Source organism: Gallinula chloropus, assembly GCF_964237585.1.
Source record: "Gallinula chloropus genome assembly, chromosome: 2".
Classification (NCBI taxonomy): Eukaryota; Metazoa; Chordata; class Aves; order Gruiformes; family Rallidae; genus Gallinula; species Gallinula chloropus.
The window spans coordinates 1858040-1871825 of NC_140086.1; the positions used below are offsets into that span (position 1 = coordinate 1858040).

General features: G+C 52.1%; 1 protein-coding gene across 1 annotated transcript in view; it reads left to right on the top strand.

Moving 5' to 3' along the window:
• ZC3H3 (zinc finger CCCH-type containing 3) overlaps nucleotides 1-13786 on the top strand; it is a 189025-nt gene that overhangs the window by 127699 nt on the left and 47540 nt on the right. The window contains exons 6-7 of the mRNA XM_084280181.1: nucleotides 8833-8914; nucleotides 12859-13014. Coding sequence (XP_084136307.1) covers nucleotides 8833-8914; nucleotides 12859-13014 — 238 coding nt within the window. The remainder of the gene's footprint in view (nucleotides 1-8832; nucleotides 8915-12858; nucleotides 13015-13786) is intronic.

Sequence of the window (13786 nt, forward strand, 5' to 3'; positions counted from 1 at the left end):
TACAAGTCATCGCTGAGTCAGAGTGTGGGGTGGTGGAGATTATTAAGAAACCAGATGAGGTTCAAGGAAAGCAAGTAGAGAGTCTGGCACCTGGGAAAGAATAACTGCTGGAATCAGGACAGGCTGGGGGTGACCTGTTGGAGAGGAGCTCTGTGGAGAAGGACCTGGGGGTGCTGGTGGGTGACAGGGTGGCCATGAGCCAGCAGTGTGCCCTGGGGGCTGAGAGAGACAATGGGATCCTGGGGGGCATCAGGAGGAGTGTGGGCAGCAGGTCACAGGAGGGGATCCTCCCCCTCTGCTCTGCCCTGGTCAGGCCCCACCTGGAGTGTTGTGTCCAGTTCTGGGCTCCCTGGGATAGAAAAGCCAGGGATCTCCTGGAGAGAGTCCAGAGGAGGGACATGGAGATGCTGAAGGGCCTGAAGCATCTCCCCTGTGAGGAAAGGCTGAGGGAGCTGGGGCTGTTCAGCCTGGAGAGAAGAAGCCTGAGAGGGGATCTGATCACTGGGTATCAATATCTGCAGTGTGGGACACAGGGGGACATGGGCAGCCTCTGCTCTGTGTCTGTGGGGACAGGACAAGGGGTGATGGGCTCAAGTTGGAGCACAGGGAGTTCCACACCAATATGGGGAAGAACTTTTACACAGTGAGGGTGCCAGAGCCCTGGGACAGGCTGCCCAGGGGGTGTGGAGTCTCCTTCTCTGGAGAGATTCCAGCCCCATCTGGATGTCTCCCTGTGTGACCTGTCCTAGGGACCCTGCTTTGGCAGGGGGGTTGGACCTGATGATCTCTCAAGGTCCCTTCCAACCCCCATGATGCTGTGATTCTCTGATCTCAGGGTTGGAGGGGTCCCTCACCTGCAATTTCATCCTTCTCCAGGGAAAGGCTGACAGAGATTTACCTTTGTAACCCAAGAATCACATTTCTTTTTTCACTTTTTGAATTCCCTGGATTCACAATGAATCCCCTGAATTCCCTGGATGCCAGCACGGGAAGCAGGATGCTTCAATCCAATCCCAACACCCCTCTTCAACTCCCCTTCCCCCAGAAGCTTTGTGAGGCAACAAACACCCCTTGAAAAGGACGCTGGAAATTTTCCTTGGCTTTAAAAATCAGCCGCACGCAGGGAGGGAGCGCGGTTAATTATTACCTGCTTAATTATTTAGGAAGGACTTTATTGCTCCTAGGGCACAGCTCGAGGACCAAGACCTCATCATGCAGAAAGGTCTGTTTGTGCATCATTTATTTTTTATCTGGTGAAAAGACTGTAGAAAACAGAAATAATCCAGGAGAAGTTGCAGTGTCAGGATGCGCTGGGGGCCAAGGGATGCACAAGAGGGTAAGAGCATCGTTTGGGTGATGGTCTGTGCCCACTGTGCAGGTCACCCACCTTGGGGACAGAGGAAACAGCCAGGCCCATTGCTCCACATAATAATTTATGGAAATCTTACACAGGGAAGGAAACAATCAGAGCTTTGTCCAAGTGACCACAGACAGCAGACAATAATCACAGGATCACAGGGGTTGGAAAGGACCTCCAGAGATCATCAGGTCCAACCCCCCCTGCCAAAGCAGGGTCCCTGGGACAGGTCACACAGGTCAGCATCCAGTTGAGGCTGGAATATCTTCAACCAGATCAGGTCCCTTATCCTGTCTCCACAGACCACTGAATATCATCTGGTTTCTCCCTGCCCAGCTCTCCAGCCTGCCCAGGTCTCGCTGAGACGTTTTGGGGTTCTGAAAATTCAAAGCTTGGGTGTCATCGGATGGGTGCAGCATCCTCCCAGCTCATTTGAAACCTATTGATTGTGGAGCCTTTCAGCAGGGAGAAATTGTGGCTCTTCACCCTTTCCCATCCAAACCTGGAATTTTTAAACAGGAGGCAAAAACCGCTGCGGAAAACAGCGCGGGACCGCTGAGCTGTGGATTCCTTCAGAGGAACAGGGAAAAAAAGGGAGAGGAAGGAAAAAAAAAGAAACTAAAGGAGTTAGGCTGTAGCCCCTGCTATTAATCATAGCTGTAATCATGCATTTAATGAACATGACAGCTCCAGCTCCCTCCGGAGAGACGCGCCGAGTCTCACGGCTGGGTTAGGTACAACAATCAACTTCTCGACGCTTGATAACACCGCCAACCGCCGGAGCGGGCGGTGTCAGCTTGGGATGATGCATTAAGAGAAACAACCCCCTTCTGCACGGGCTGTGGGTTTCCTTACAGATGAGGAGCTTCAAACCCGACTCAATCATTAAGAAGAGGGGGGGGGGGGGGGTGTGGAGGGAGAGAAAAAAGCCAAGTGGAGAGAGAAAAACACCTGTCCCTTATGCAGGGGATAAAATATCACGCCTGACGCCGCCGTGCTGGGTGTAATCAGATAAAAAGCCCTTAATGTGCACTTCTTGATGCTCTCCCCAGCAGCTTGGAGGGGTTTTTTTCCATCTTTTTTTTTCCCCTCCCCCCTGTTGTTCCTGCTGCCTTGGAGCGTGCACAGGGGAGGAACTCGCCGGGCTGCTTGTTTCAATCTCTGCAGTGAGGGATTTGGGCGATGTTTGAGTTGCACTCCTCATCCCACAGCATCCCAACGTTGGTTCTCCTCCCCAGCTGTGAGCAGGATGGATTTGAGATTGGCATCTTAGCCTGAAAAACAGAAGTGTGGTGTGTCTGGACCCAGCCACGCTCCCACAGATCAAGAGTCAAGCCCTGGGAGGCATCATTTTGGTTTTTTACTTAATTTTGTCCAAACCACAGCAAATTTTGGCGACAAATCTTTATATTTAACCCTCCTCCAGTTCCCTGGTGTCTTTTCCTCAGCCCTGATTTCACACCCTATGGATTATTTTAATAACACAGATATCCACCCTCTGGAAAATAGCAGATTCTTTGTATTTATTAATGCACATCTCTTGGTAGTGGCTCTAACTGGGCATCCCAAGTTGATAACCACCCCAAAAGTCAAAATTTGAGCACCTTAAAGGTCTCAGATATCAAACCCTCTCTGCTGCATCTCTTCCTTTGATTCTTGCAGAGCTTTGCTTGTATTTAAACTTTATTTTACATGATGCAAAAGCTTCTATAACAGAGAAGTTTCCTCTGTAAATCCCAGTCGATGGTGAAATGTGTAATCACAGAGCATCTTCCCCAGCAGCGTGATGCAGCCGGTGAGTTGTCTCCTCCTGGGTAAATACTTAGGTGGTTTTCTAATAGCTGGGAGAGGATTTGCACTGGGGATGAGCAATGGCAAAATCACAGAATCACAAGGTTGGAAAAGACCTTCAAGATCATCAAGTCCAACCGTTCCTGTCCTGTGCTGAACCAGATCCCTGAGCACCTCATCTACCCGTCTGTTAAACACACCCAGGGGTGGGGACTCAACCCCCTCCCTGGGCAGCCTGTGCCAGGCCCTGACCCTGCTCCAGGCCCCTGTGCCACAGCCCCACAACTCTGCCAGGGAAGAACTTTTCCCTCCCAGCTGAGCTGACCCTGCCCTGGGGCAGCTTGAGCCCATTGCCCCTTGTCCCATCTCCTGGCCCCTGGCTGAAGAGACCATCGCCCACCTCTCTGCACCCTCCTGGCAGGGCAGGGGAGGTGGGGAGAAGGTCTCCCCTCAGCCTCCTCTTCTCCAGGCTGAACACCCCCAGCTCCCTCAGCTGCTCCTCACAGGATTTGCCCTCCAGCCCCCGATGGGAGATAAGCATTGCCTGTCCACATATAACAGCAGAACTTCTTCCCAGAAGATAAAACCTGGACAAACACCAACATCCCCCACAGACATTAAAGCCACACAGAACCACATAGAATCACACAGAATCAGAGGGGTTGGAAGGGACCTTCAGAGATCATCAGGTCCAACTCCCCTGCCACAGCAGGGTCCCTAGGACAGGTCACACAGGGAGACATCCAGATGGAGCTGGAATATCTCCAGAGAAGGAGACTCCACATCCCCCTGGGCAGCCTGTCCCAGGGCTCCCTCACCCTCACTGAAAAGGGGCTGGTCATTTCCCCCTGTGTCCCACCCTTCAGCTATTGATACCCAGCGATCAGATCCCCTCTCAGGCTGCTTCTCTCCAGGCTGAACAGCCCCAGCTCCCTCAGCCTTTCCTCACAGGGGAGATGCTCCAGGCCCTTCAGCATCTCCATGTCCCTCCTCTGGACTCTCTCCAGGAGATCCCTGGCTTTTCTATCCCAGGGAGCCCAGAACTGGACACAACACTCCAGGTGGGGCCTGACCAGGGCAGAGCAGAGGGGGAGGATCCCCTCCTGTGACCTGCTGCCCACACTCCTCCTGATGCCCCCCAGGATCCCATTGTCTCTCTCAGCCCCCAGGGCACACTGCTGGCTCATGGCCACCCTGTCACCCACCAGCACCCCCAGGTCCTTCTCCACAGAGCTCCTCTCCAGCAGGTCACCCCCAGCCTGTCCTGATTCCAGCAGTTATTCCTTCCCAGGTGCCAGACTCTCCACTTGCTCTTGTTGAACCTCATCTGGTTTCTCCCTGCCCAGCTCTCCAGCCTGGCCAGGTCTCACTGAAAAAGCGATGGATGAATTTTTGTTCTATCTAAGTTAAAACCCTAATGTGTGAGGCTGTTGCACTGTTTATTTATTCACTTATCTCTCTATTTCTTTAGTGATTCCTCCTCTCTGGTCAAAATGAGTTGTCAGGCTGGCTTAACATGACCACAGGAGCACACTTGTCCCCAAGCATCTGCTTTTATACCCGGGTATTATTTATTTAGAGAGATTGTCTGCTGCCCCTGGGGAACCAGCTCCTTGTATAGCCCATCCTGCTGAGCTTGCTTTAAGGAGCATTAAACATAATTGCAGAAGGCTGAGGGATGCTCTAGCCTTACCCTAATGGTTGGATTTTAATTTGGGTCTTTCTCCCTGCATCAACTGGGAGGTCAACTTTGCTCGAGCGTGCCGGCCTCTTAACCCACCTCCCTGCTAAGAGATGCTCTGCAGCATCTTTGCAGCACCCTGAATCACAGAATCACAGAGTATTAGGAGTTGGAAAGGACCTCAAAAGATTATCTTGTCCAACTCCCCTGCCAGAGCAGGATCACACAGATTAATTCACACAGGAACATATCCAGGTGGGGTTTGAATGTCTCCTGAGAAGGGGACTCCACAACCTCTTTGGGCAGCCCTGTCCCAGTGCCATGTCACCCTCACAGGGATGAAGTTCCTCCTTATATTCACATGGAGCTTCCTCTGCTCCAGCTGCATCCACTGCCCCTTGTCCTGTCACTGGCCATCCCTGAGCAGAGCCTGGCTCCACCCTCCTGGCTCTCACCCTTTACATATTTATAGACATTAATAAGGTCACCCCTCAGGCTCCTCTTCTCCAGGCTGAAGAGATCCAGCTCCCTCAGCCTTTCTTCATAAGGAAGGGGTTCCACTCCCTTAATCACCTTGTTGGCCTGTGCTGGGATCTTTCAATGAGTTCAGTGTCCTCTACAGAGGAGGCTACAAAGATGCTGAAGGGCCTGGAGCATCTCCCCTATGAGGAAAGACAGAGTGAGCTGAGGCTGTTCAGCCTGGAGAGAAGAAGCCTGAGAGGGGACCTTTTTAATGTTTATCAATATCTTAAATATGGGATGCAGGGGGAAATGGCCAGCCCCTTTTTGGTGGTCTGTGGAGACAGTAGAAGGGGCCTGATCTGGTTGAAGATATTCCAGCCCCATCTGGATGTCTCCCTGTGTGACCTGTCCTAGGGACCCTGCTTTGGCAGGGGGGTTGGACCTGATGATCTGTGGAGGTCCCTTCCAAACCCTGTGATTCTGTGAAGATGTTCCTGCTCATCACAGGGGTTTGGACTAGATGAACTTTGAAAGTCCCTTCCAACCCAAACCATGCAACAATCCTACTCCTTAACTGAAAACAAGCATCTCCCTGATGGGTGAGGATGGTTTTTCATGGACCTCCATGTTGGCAGCACTTCTGGAGAAGCCGTGGCAAAAGGGTTCCTTGCCAACTTCAAACACAGCAAGCATCATAGAATCACAGACTGGTCTGGGTTGGAAGGGACCCCAAAGATCACAGAGCTCCAACCCCCCTGACACAGGCAGGGACACCAACCTCCAGGCCTGGAGCTACACAAAGTTGCCCAGGGTCCCAACCAACCTGGTGGTCAACACCTCCAGGGATGGGGCATCCACCACCTCTCTGGGCAGCCTGTTCCAGCCCCTCACCACTCTCTCTGCAAAGAACTTCCCCCTAATATCTCCTCTCACCCTTCCCTCCTCCAGCTTCACTCCATCCCCCTTGTCCTGCCAGTCTCTGCCCTTTGAACAAGCTGATTCCCCTCCTGTTTCTCTGCTCCCTTCAGGGACTGGGAGGCTGCAATGAGGTCCCCCCACAGCCTTCTCTTCTCCAGGCTGAACCAGCCCAGCTCCCTCAGCCTCTCTCCATAGGGGAGCTGCTCCATCCCTCTGATCATCTCCGTGGCTCCTCTGACCCCTCTCCAACAGTTCCCCATCTTTCTTGTATTGGGGGCCCCAGCTCTGGAGACAGGACTCCAGTTGAGGCCTGATGAGGGCAAAGGAATCCTTCTCCTTGGCACCCAAACACACCAAAAAAACCCCTCTGGGCAACTTACCAGTCCAGCACATTTCCACACTCGGCTTGGCTGCTCCCGGAGCCTGCGCTACGTTACCCACACCCATCATTAAATCATCCTTGCTGGCTGTAGGAAAGAATGAATTGAAAATAAAAGCTGTATCTCAGCTTTCCAGGTGGTAGGAGAGAAGTCTCAGTCACTCACCTGCCAGCCCGGGCGTGTTGGGGAGTGAGGGAGTGGAATTTGATAGCGCGCCATGGCGCTCTCCCCGCGCGCGAGCTGTCACTCGGGCTGCCGGCGTCGGCGAAGCCCCATCTGTTCCCTCTCTTTAATAGAGAAATAAAGCACTGGTGCAGGAGTGATGTTGGGGTGGGCATCACATACCTGTCCATCAGAAGCTCTCAGCAAGCTCTGTGCAACTCACCAGCAAGAGGGTTTGAGCTTGCCGCGAGCTCGCTCGAGTGTCAAGTCTCTTCATCAAGTATCAACCTTCTGAGGATGGGTTTTGGGAGTGTTTTCTGTCTTTCCCCTTCAAAGAGATGCCTCATTGTATCTTTTCAACTAGTTTTCAGTGGTTTAGCATAGGGTGGGAATGGTTGGACTTGATGATCTTCAAAGGTCTCTTCCAACCTTGTGATTCTGTAAGGGAAATACACCTCACTCCTCTACTCTGCCCTGGTGAGACCACACCTGGAATATTGTGCCTAGTTCTCAGTCCCTCAGTTCACGACTCACAGAATCATAGGGGTTGGAAGGGACCTCCAGAGATCATGGGGTCCAACCCCCCTGCCAAAGCAGGGTCCCTGGGACAGATCACACAGGGAGACATCCAGATGGGTCTTGAATATCTTCAAACAGATCATGTTGCTCCAAGTTCTGTCCAACCTGACGTTGAATGTTTGCAGGGATGGGGCATCCACCACCTCTCTGGGTAACCTGTGCTGGTGTCTCACCACCCTCAGCATAACAAATCTCTTCCTTAGATCTAGTCTGAATCTCCCCACTTGTAGTTTTAAATCTTGTCCTATTGCTAGAGGCCCTCCTAAAAACTCTGTCCCCATCTTTCTCACAAGCCTCATTAAGTGCTGAAATGCTTCTTGAATATCTCCCTGGAGCCTTCTCTTGTGAACAACCCCAACTCTCTCAAGTCTTTCCTCACAAGAGAAGGTTTTCCATCCCTCTGAGCATTTTTCTGGACCTAAGATACCGCGAGCTGAGTGAATTGGAACAAAATCCAGCTGGAGGCTGGTCACGAATGGCACCCCCCAGGGCTCAGTGCTGGGTCCAGTCTTGTTCAACATCTTTATCAATGACCTTGATGAAGGGTTTGAATGCTCCCTCAGTAAGTTTGCAGATGACACTAAACTTGGAGGAAGTGTTGATGTGCCTGAGGGTAGGGAGGCTCTTCAGAGGGATCTGGCCAGGCTGGACCCATGGGCTGAGCCCAACAGGATGAGGTTTAACAAGGCCAAGTGCAGAGTGCTGCACATGGGACAGAACAACCCCCTGCAGCGCTCCAGGCTGGGGGAGACTGGCTGGAGAGCTGTCAGGCAGAGAAGGACCTGGGGGTGTTGGGTGACTGCAGGCTGAGCATGAGCCAGCAGTGTGCCCAGGGGGCCAGGAAGGCCAAGGGCATCCTGGCTTGTGTCAGACCCAGTGTGGCCAGTAGGTGTGGGGAGGGGATTGTGCCCCTGGACTGGGCACTGGGGAGGCTGCAGCTGGAGTGCTGGGTCCAGTTCTGGGCTCCTCAGCATCAGAAGGACATTGAGGTCCTGGAGTGAGTGCAGAGAAGGGCAACCAGGCTGGGGAAGGGGCTGGAGGGCAGATGCTGTGAGGAGCAGCTGAGGGAGCTGGGGGTGTTGAGCCTGGAGAAGAGGAGGCTGAGGGGAGACCTTCTCCCCACCTCCCTTGCCCTGCCAGGAGGGTGCAGAGAGGTGGGCGATGGTCTCTGCAGCCAGGGGCCAGGAGATGGGACAAGGGGCAATGGGCTCAAGCTGCCCCAGGGCAGGGTCAGCTCAGCTGGGAGGGAAAAGTTCTTCTCTGAAAGAGTTGTCAGGGCCTGGAAGTGGCTGCTCAGGGATGTGATTGAGTCACCTTCCCAGGATGTGTTCAGCAGATGGGTAGGTGAGGTGTTCAGGGATATGGTTCAGCTTAGGATGGGAATGGTTGGACTTGATGATCTTCAAGGTCTTTTCCAACCTTGTGATTCTGTAATTCCTGCAAAACATTTCGCTTCCAAGCAAAACCTGATGTGTTTGTGTTTCCTTCTCTGTTCCCAACAGCAAGGCTGCATTCTACTCCCAGTCCTGGCTCTTCTCCATCCAGCTGCCTGAACAGATCAGCCACGAGCCGATACATCGCCAGGTCTGTACTCATGGGGGGGGACAAACAACGTGCTCCCTCTGGATGCTGCCTGTGTTTTACTCCTGGGAGGGGGTCAGAAGCTTGAGCTGCAGCTATTCAACTGCCTTTTTATTTTGTGAAGCTCTGGCTGCTGCTTTTCTCCTGTCTTCTGCTACGAGGTGGTTTTCAGCTCAGCAGGAAGCTGTGATATCTCCTTGGAAAGGGTTTGAGGTGTTGGTAACAGATAGCAACAGTTCTCTGTAAACAAAGAACACCAAATCCTGCTTGGAAAGTCCCTTTTAAATCAAAGATATTGTGCTCAAAGGATATTTTGGGGGCTTTTCCCCCCATCCTGATGTAACCCAGTAAACCTCAAGCTTTCCTTCTTGCTGTCCCACCCATCAACTGGGAACATGTCTCATGGAAAGCACCATGTATGGGAGGCTGAGAGCACGTTGGCTTTTTTCCTTGCTGGTTTATTTTTGATCATAGAATCATAGACTGGTCTGGGTTGGAAGGGACCCCACGGATCAGAGAGCTCCAACCCCCTGCCACAGGCAGGGACACCAACCTCCAAGCCTGGAGCTACACAAGGTTGCCCAGGGCCCCAGCCAACCTGGCCTTGGACACCCCCAGGGACGGGGCACCTACCCCCTCTCTGGGCAGCCTGTTCCAGCCCCTCACCACTCTCTCTGCAAAGAACTTCCCCCTAATATCTCCTCTAACCCTTCCCTCCTTCAGCTTCACTCCATCCCCCTTGTCCTGCCAGTCTCTGCCCTTTGAACAAGCTGATTCCCCTCCTGTTCCTCTGCTCCCTTCAGGGACTGGGAGGCTGCAATGAGGTCCCCCCACAGCCTTCTCTTCTCCAGGCTGAACAAGCCCCAGATGTGCTACATATCACCATGTCCTTAAGTATGAGCCTTTGCAGACAAGTCCCTCTTAACTGTAGCAGCCTAAAATTGATTCCCAAAAATTATTCCCAGAACATGTTGGTTCCAGATGTCTGTGTACAGACATAAAGCTAGAATCTATCTACATTTTAACATGCCCTACCACATATATCAACTCATTTTAAATCTACCATCTGCATTCTTTGGTGGTAGAGTCCAACTTGCAAATGTTTTCTGTGTGGGTCAAGCTGGTGGTGGCCTGACCAGGTATCACAAGTACTTGAGATGTTGAGTATGGGAGAAATTTTTCCTGGTATTATCATTTTAGTGAAGAAATATTGTTAATTATTTTTTAAGTGCTTGTCATACTGTATCATGACTTGCCTTGAGTTAGCCTTGGAAGCACCTCTAGTACCAAGAAGTGGTGGAGCTCAGTGTGTCCCCCCCCCAAAGCATTTGTGAGGAAAGAGGTGGGTGTTTCAGCCTTTTGGCTGTCTGAAGTTCTCTTTTGCTTATTGCATTTTAACTTGAGAGCTGCCCACAGTCAGTAATTACAGAGGGGAAAATGTGGGTTCCTTCCCCTAGAATAGTTCCCTTGGGTGAGTAGTTATCATGGGTCATGCTACTGCGACCCTTGGACCTGTTGTTGCCACACCAGGAGGACCAAGACTGTGGAACTACATAAATAATATGTAATATTTATATATTATACTTATATTAAAGCAATTTTATATGTAAATATTTAGCCTTAGTCTCTAAGGAAGCAATCCATGCAGCTACCCAGAGAACCTGAGGCGAGTGGCTTGCTTTGCCCCCATCCAGAGCTCTTGTGTCCTCTGCAAACTTGAGTTGACAGTGCTGTCAACCTTCTAATGATCTGCTTGGAGAGATCAAATGTCCCCTCTGTGGTGTTGCATTCACCAGCATCTCAACACTTGCCCTCTTTCTCCTGGCCCCATACATCTCTATAGCTGCTGGGTGATGACCTCCTCAGCTGGGAGCTTATGGATAATGTTTCCTAAGCAACTTTTGACAGCCTGAAGTAACTTGTAGTGGTGGGACCAGGCAGTTAACATCAAGCTTTTCTGATACTTGGTGTTACCTTCTGTTCCTGTGGCCATCACATGGGCTCTCATTCATTGAGGTACATAAGCAGGTGCTCACTTGAAGCCCTTGAATAGCCCTGGGGAGTGCAGTGGGCCAGCTGGCAGGGATGTGCTGAGGTGCCCTCAAAGTTGTTCAGTGTTTGCATCCTGTGCTGCATGAGCCCAGAAGGGGAGAGGATGTTTTCTGCCTCACCATGTTCCCCAGAACTGTCAGAAGCTTTCTCCATGCTCATAAAATCACAGGAGAAGGTCATGGAGAACCCTGGAGAACTCTGTTGTTCCTCCTGCCCCAAGGGCCTCTTGTCCTTCCAACGTATCTCTCTGAGAAGATCTGGTTCCACCTTCTCTACACCATCCTAGAGAAGTCACAGAGGACAATAAGATCTCCCTTGGCCTTCTCCTTGCTGAGCAAATCAGGCCATGGCCTCTTCTCAGACATCCTGTGCTGCTGCCCCAACCACCTTGGTGGCCTCCACTCCAGGCACTTCCATCCATCACTGTCTGCGTTGTACTGGAAGCCCCAAACTGGACCCAGTGCCCAACTGTGGTCTCAGAAGTGCCATATAGAATGGATAGATCCCCTTCTTCATCCTCCCAGCTGCATTCCTGCTCGTACAGCCCAGGATGTGGCTAGTGTCATTACTACAAGGGCACCTCGCTGACTCCTGGATGCACCTGGATGCTTTGTTGCTCCCCAGGATTCTTGTCTTCTACAGAGGTCCTTTCCAGGAAGTTAGCCACAGCCTGTCCTGCTCCATGGGCTTCATCCTGTACCAAATTGAGGTGTTTCTGGGGAGATTGGCCTCATCTTACAAATTCTTAATAACTCAAGAGTAAAGGTGGCCAAAACCCAAAGCTATGAGAGCTTAGGACATGGCATCAGTGACATGGGTGATGGAATTGAGTGCACCCTCAGCAAGTTTGTGGATGACACCAAGCTGAGTGGTGGGGTTGACACAACAAGAAGGAAAGGAGCCATCCAGAGGGATCTTGACAGGCTGGAAAGATGGGCCCAGGGGAACCTAATGAGGTTCAACACTGTGAAGTGTGAGGTGTTGCACTTGGGCTGGAGGAATCCCAGACACAGATACAGACTGGGAGAAGAGCTTCTTGAGAGTAGCCCTGCTGAGAAGGACTTGGGGATTGTGGTGGATGAGAAACTGAACATGAGCCAGCAGTGTGCTCTTGCAGCTCGTAGGGCCAATGGTATCCTGGGCTCCATCAGCAGAGGGGTGGCAGCAGGGACAGGGAGGGGATTGTCCCTCTCTACTCTGCCCTTGTGAGGCCCCAGCTGGAGTCCTGTGTCCAGATGTGGGGTCCCCAATACAAGAAAGATGTGGAACTGTTGGAGAGGGGTCAGAGGAGCCACAAGGATGATCAGAGGGCTGGAGCACCTGCCTTACAAAGAGAGGCTGAGGGAGCTGGGCTGGTTCAGCTTGGAGAAGAGAAGGCTGTGGGGGGACCTCATTGCAGCCTTCCAGTCCCTGAAGGGAGCAGAGGAACAGGAGGGGAATCAGCTTGTTCAAAGGGCAGAGACTGGCAGGACAAGGGGGATGGAGTGAAGCTGGAGGAGGGAAGGGTGAGATGAGATATTAGGGGGAAGTTCTTTGCAGAGAGAGTGGTGAGGGGCTGGAACAGGCTGCCCAGAGAGGTGGTGGGTGCTCCATCCCTGGAGGTGTTCAAGGCCAGGTTGGCTGGGGCCCTGGGCAACCTTGTGTAGCTCCAGGCCTGGAGGTTGGTGTCCCTGCCTGTGTCAGGGGGGTTGGAGCTCTGTGATCCTTGGGGTCCCTTCCAACCCAGACCAGTCTGGGATTCTATGACTCTATGAATTCTTCTACCATCTCTCTCTCACCGAAGTAAAACTTGGGCTCCTCTGTGGTTTCAAATGCTGTTGCCCTGTTTTCTCTGTGGTGCTGTTGAGTTGGAGTTGGAGATGTTTACCTGACCTGCTCTGTTTCCCTCTGTTTAGCCGTGCTGTTCAGAGGAGCTTGGCCATCATCCGCCAAGCCAAGCAGAGGAAGAAGAAGAAGGAATACTGTATGTACTACAACCGCTTCGGCAAGTGCAACCGTGGGGAGAGCTGCCCCTACATCCATGACCCAGAGAAGGTGGCTGTCTGCACTAGGTATGGAGCAGATCTCAGCATGCTTTGGATTTATCACAGTAGATTGGGGCTTTGGTGTTTGCTCGTGGTGATATTCCTCAGGGGAACAAGCCAGTAATGGAGAGGTAAGACTATGAGTCAGGACTAGAACCTACCCAGCGTTGGTGGGTCAGCAGGAGGAGGAGGAGGAGAAGAAAAGACACAGAAAGGCTCTTTCTCCTGTCAGTGAATAAAGTTGTGTGGCACATCCCACCCACAAACACACATTTGCCCACAGAGGTGGTAGATGCCCCATCCCTGGAGGTGTCCAAGGCCAGGTTGGATGGGACCCTGGGCAACCTTGTGTAGCTCCAGGCCTGGAGGTTGGTGTCCCTGCCTGTGGCAGGGGGGTTGGAACTCTCTGATCCTTGGGGTCCCTTCCAACCCAGACCAGTCTATGATTCTATGATGAGGTTTTCAGCTGCTGGAGGTTACCACCAAGACATCATCATGTAATTACCAGCAGTTTGGGGTTGTTTTGGTGACTTTATTTAGTCCTTTCTTCAGCACATGCTATTTATGGCAGTGGGTTGCACAGCTGAATTATGGAATGTGTGAAAAGTGCTTCTTCAACTGGCTGCTTTACTATGGTGCCAGCTGGAGTCCTGTGTCCTGAGCTGGGGCCCCAATACAAGAAAGATGTGGGACTGTTGGAGAGGGGTCAGAGGAGCCAGGAAGATGATCAGAGGGCTGGAGCAGTTCCCCTATGAAGAGAGGCTGAGGGAGCTGGGCTGGTTCAGCCTGGAGAAGAGAA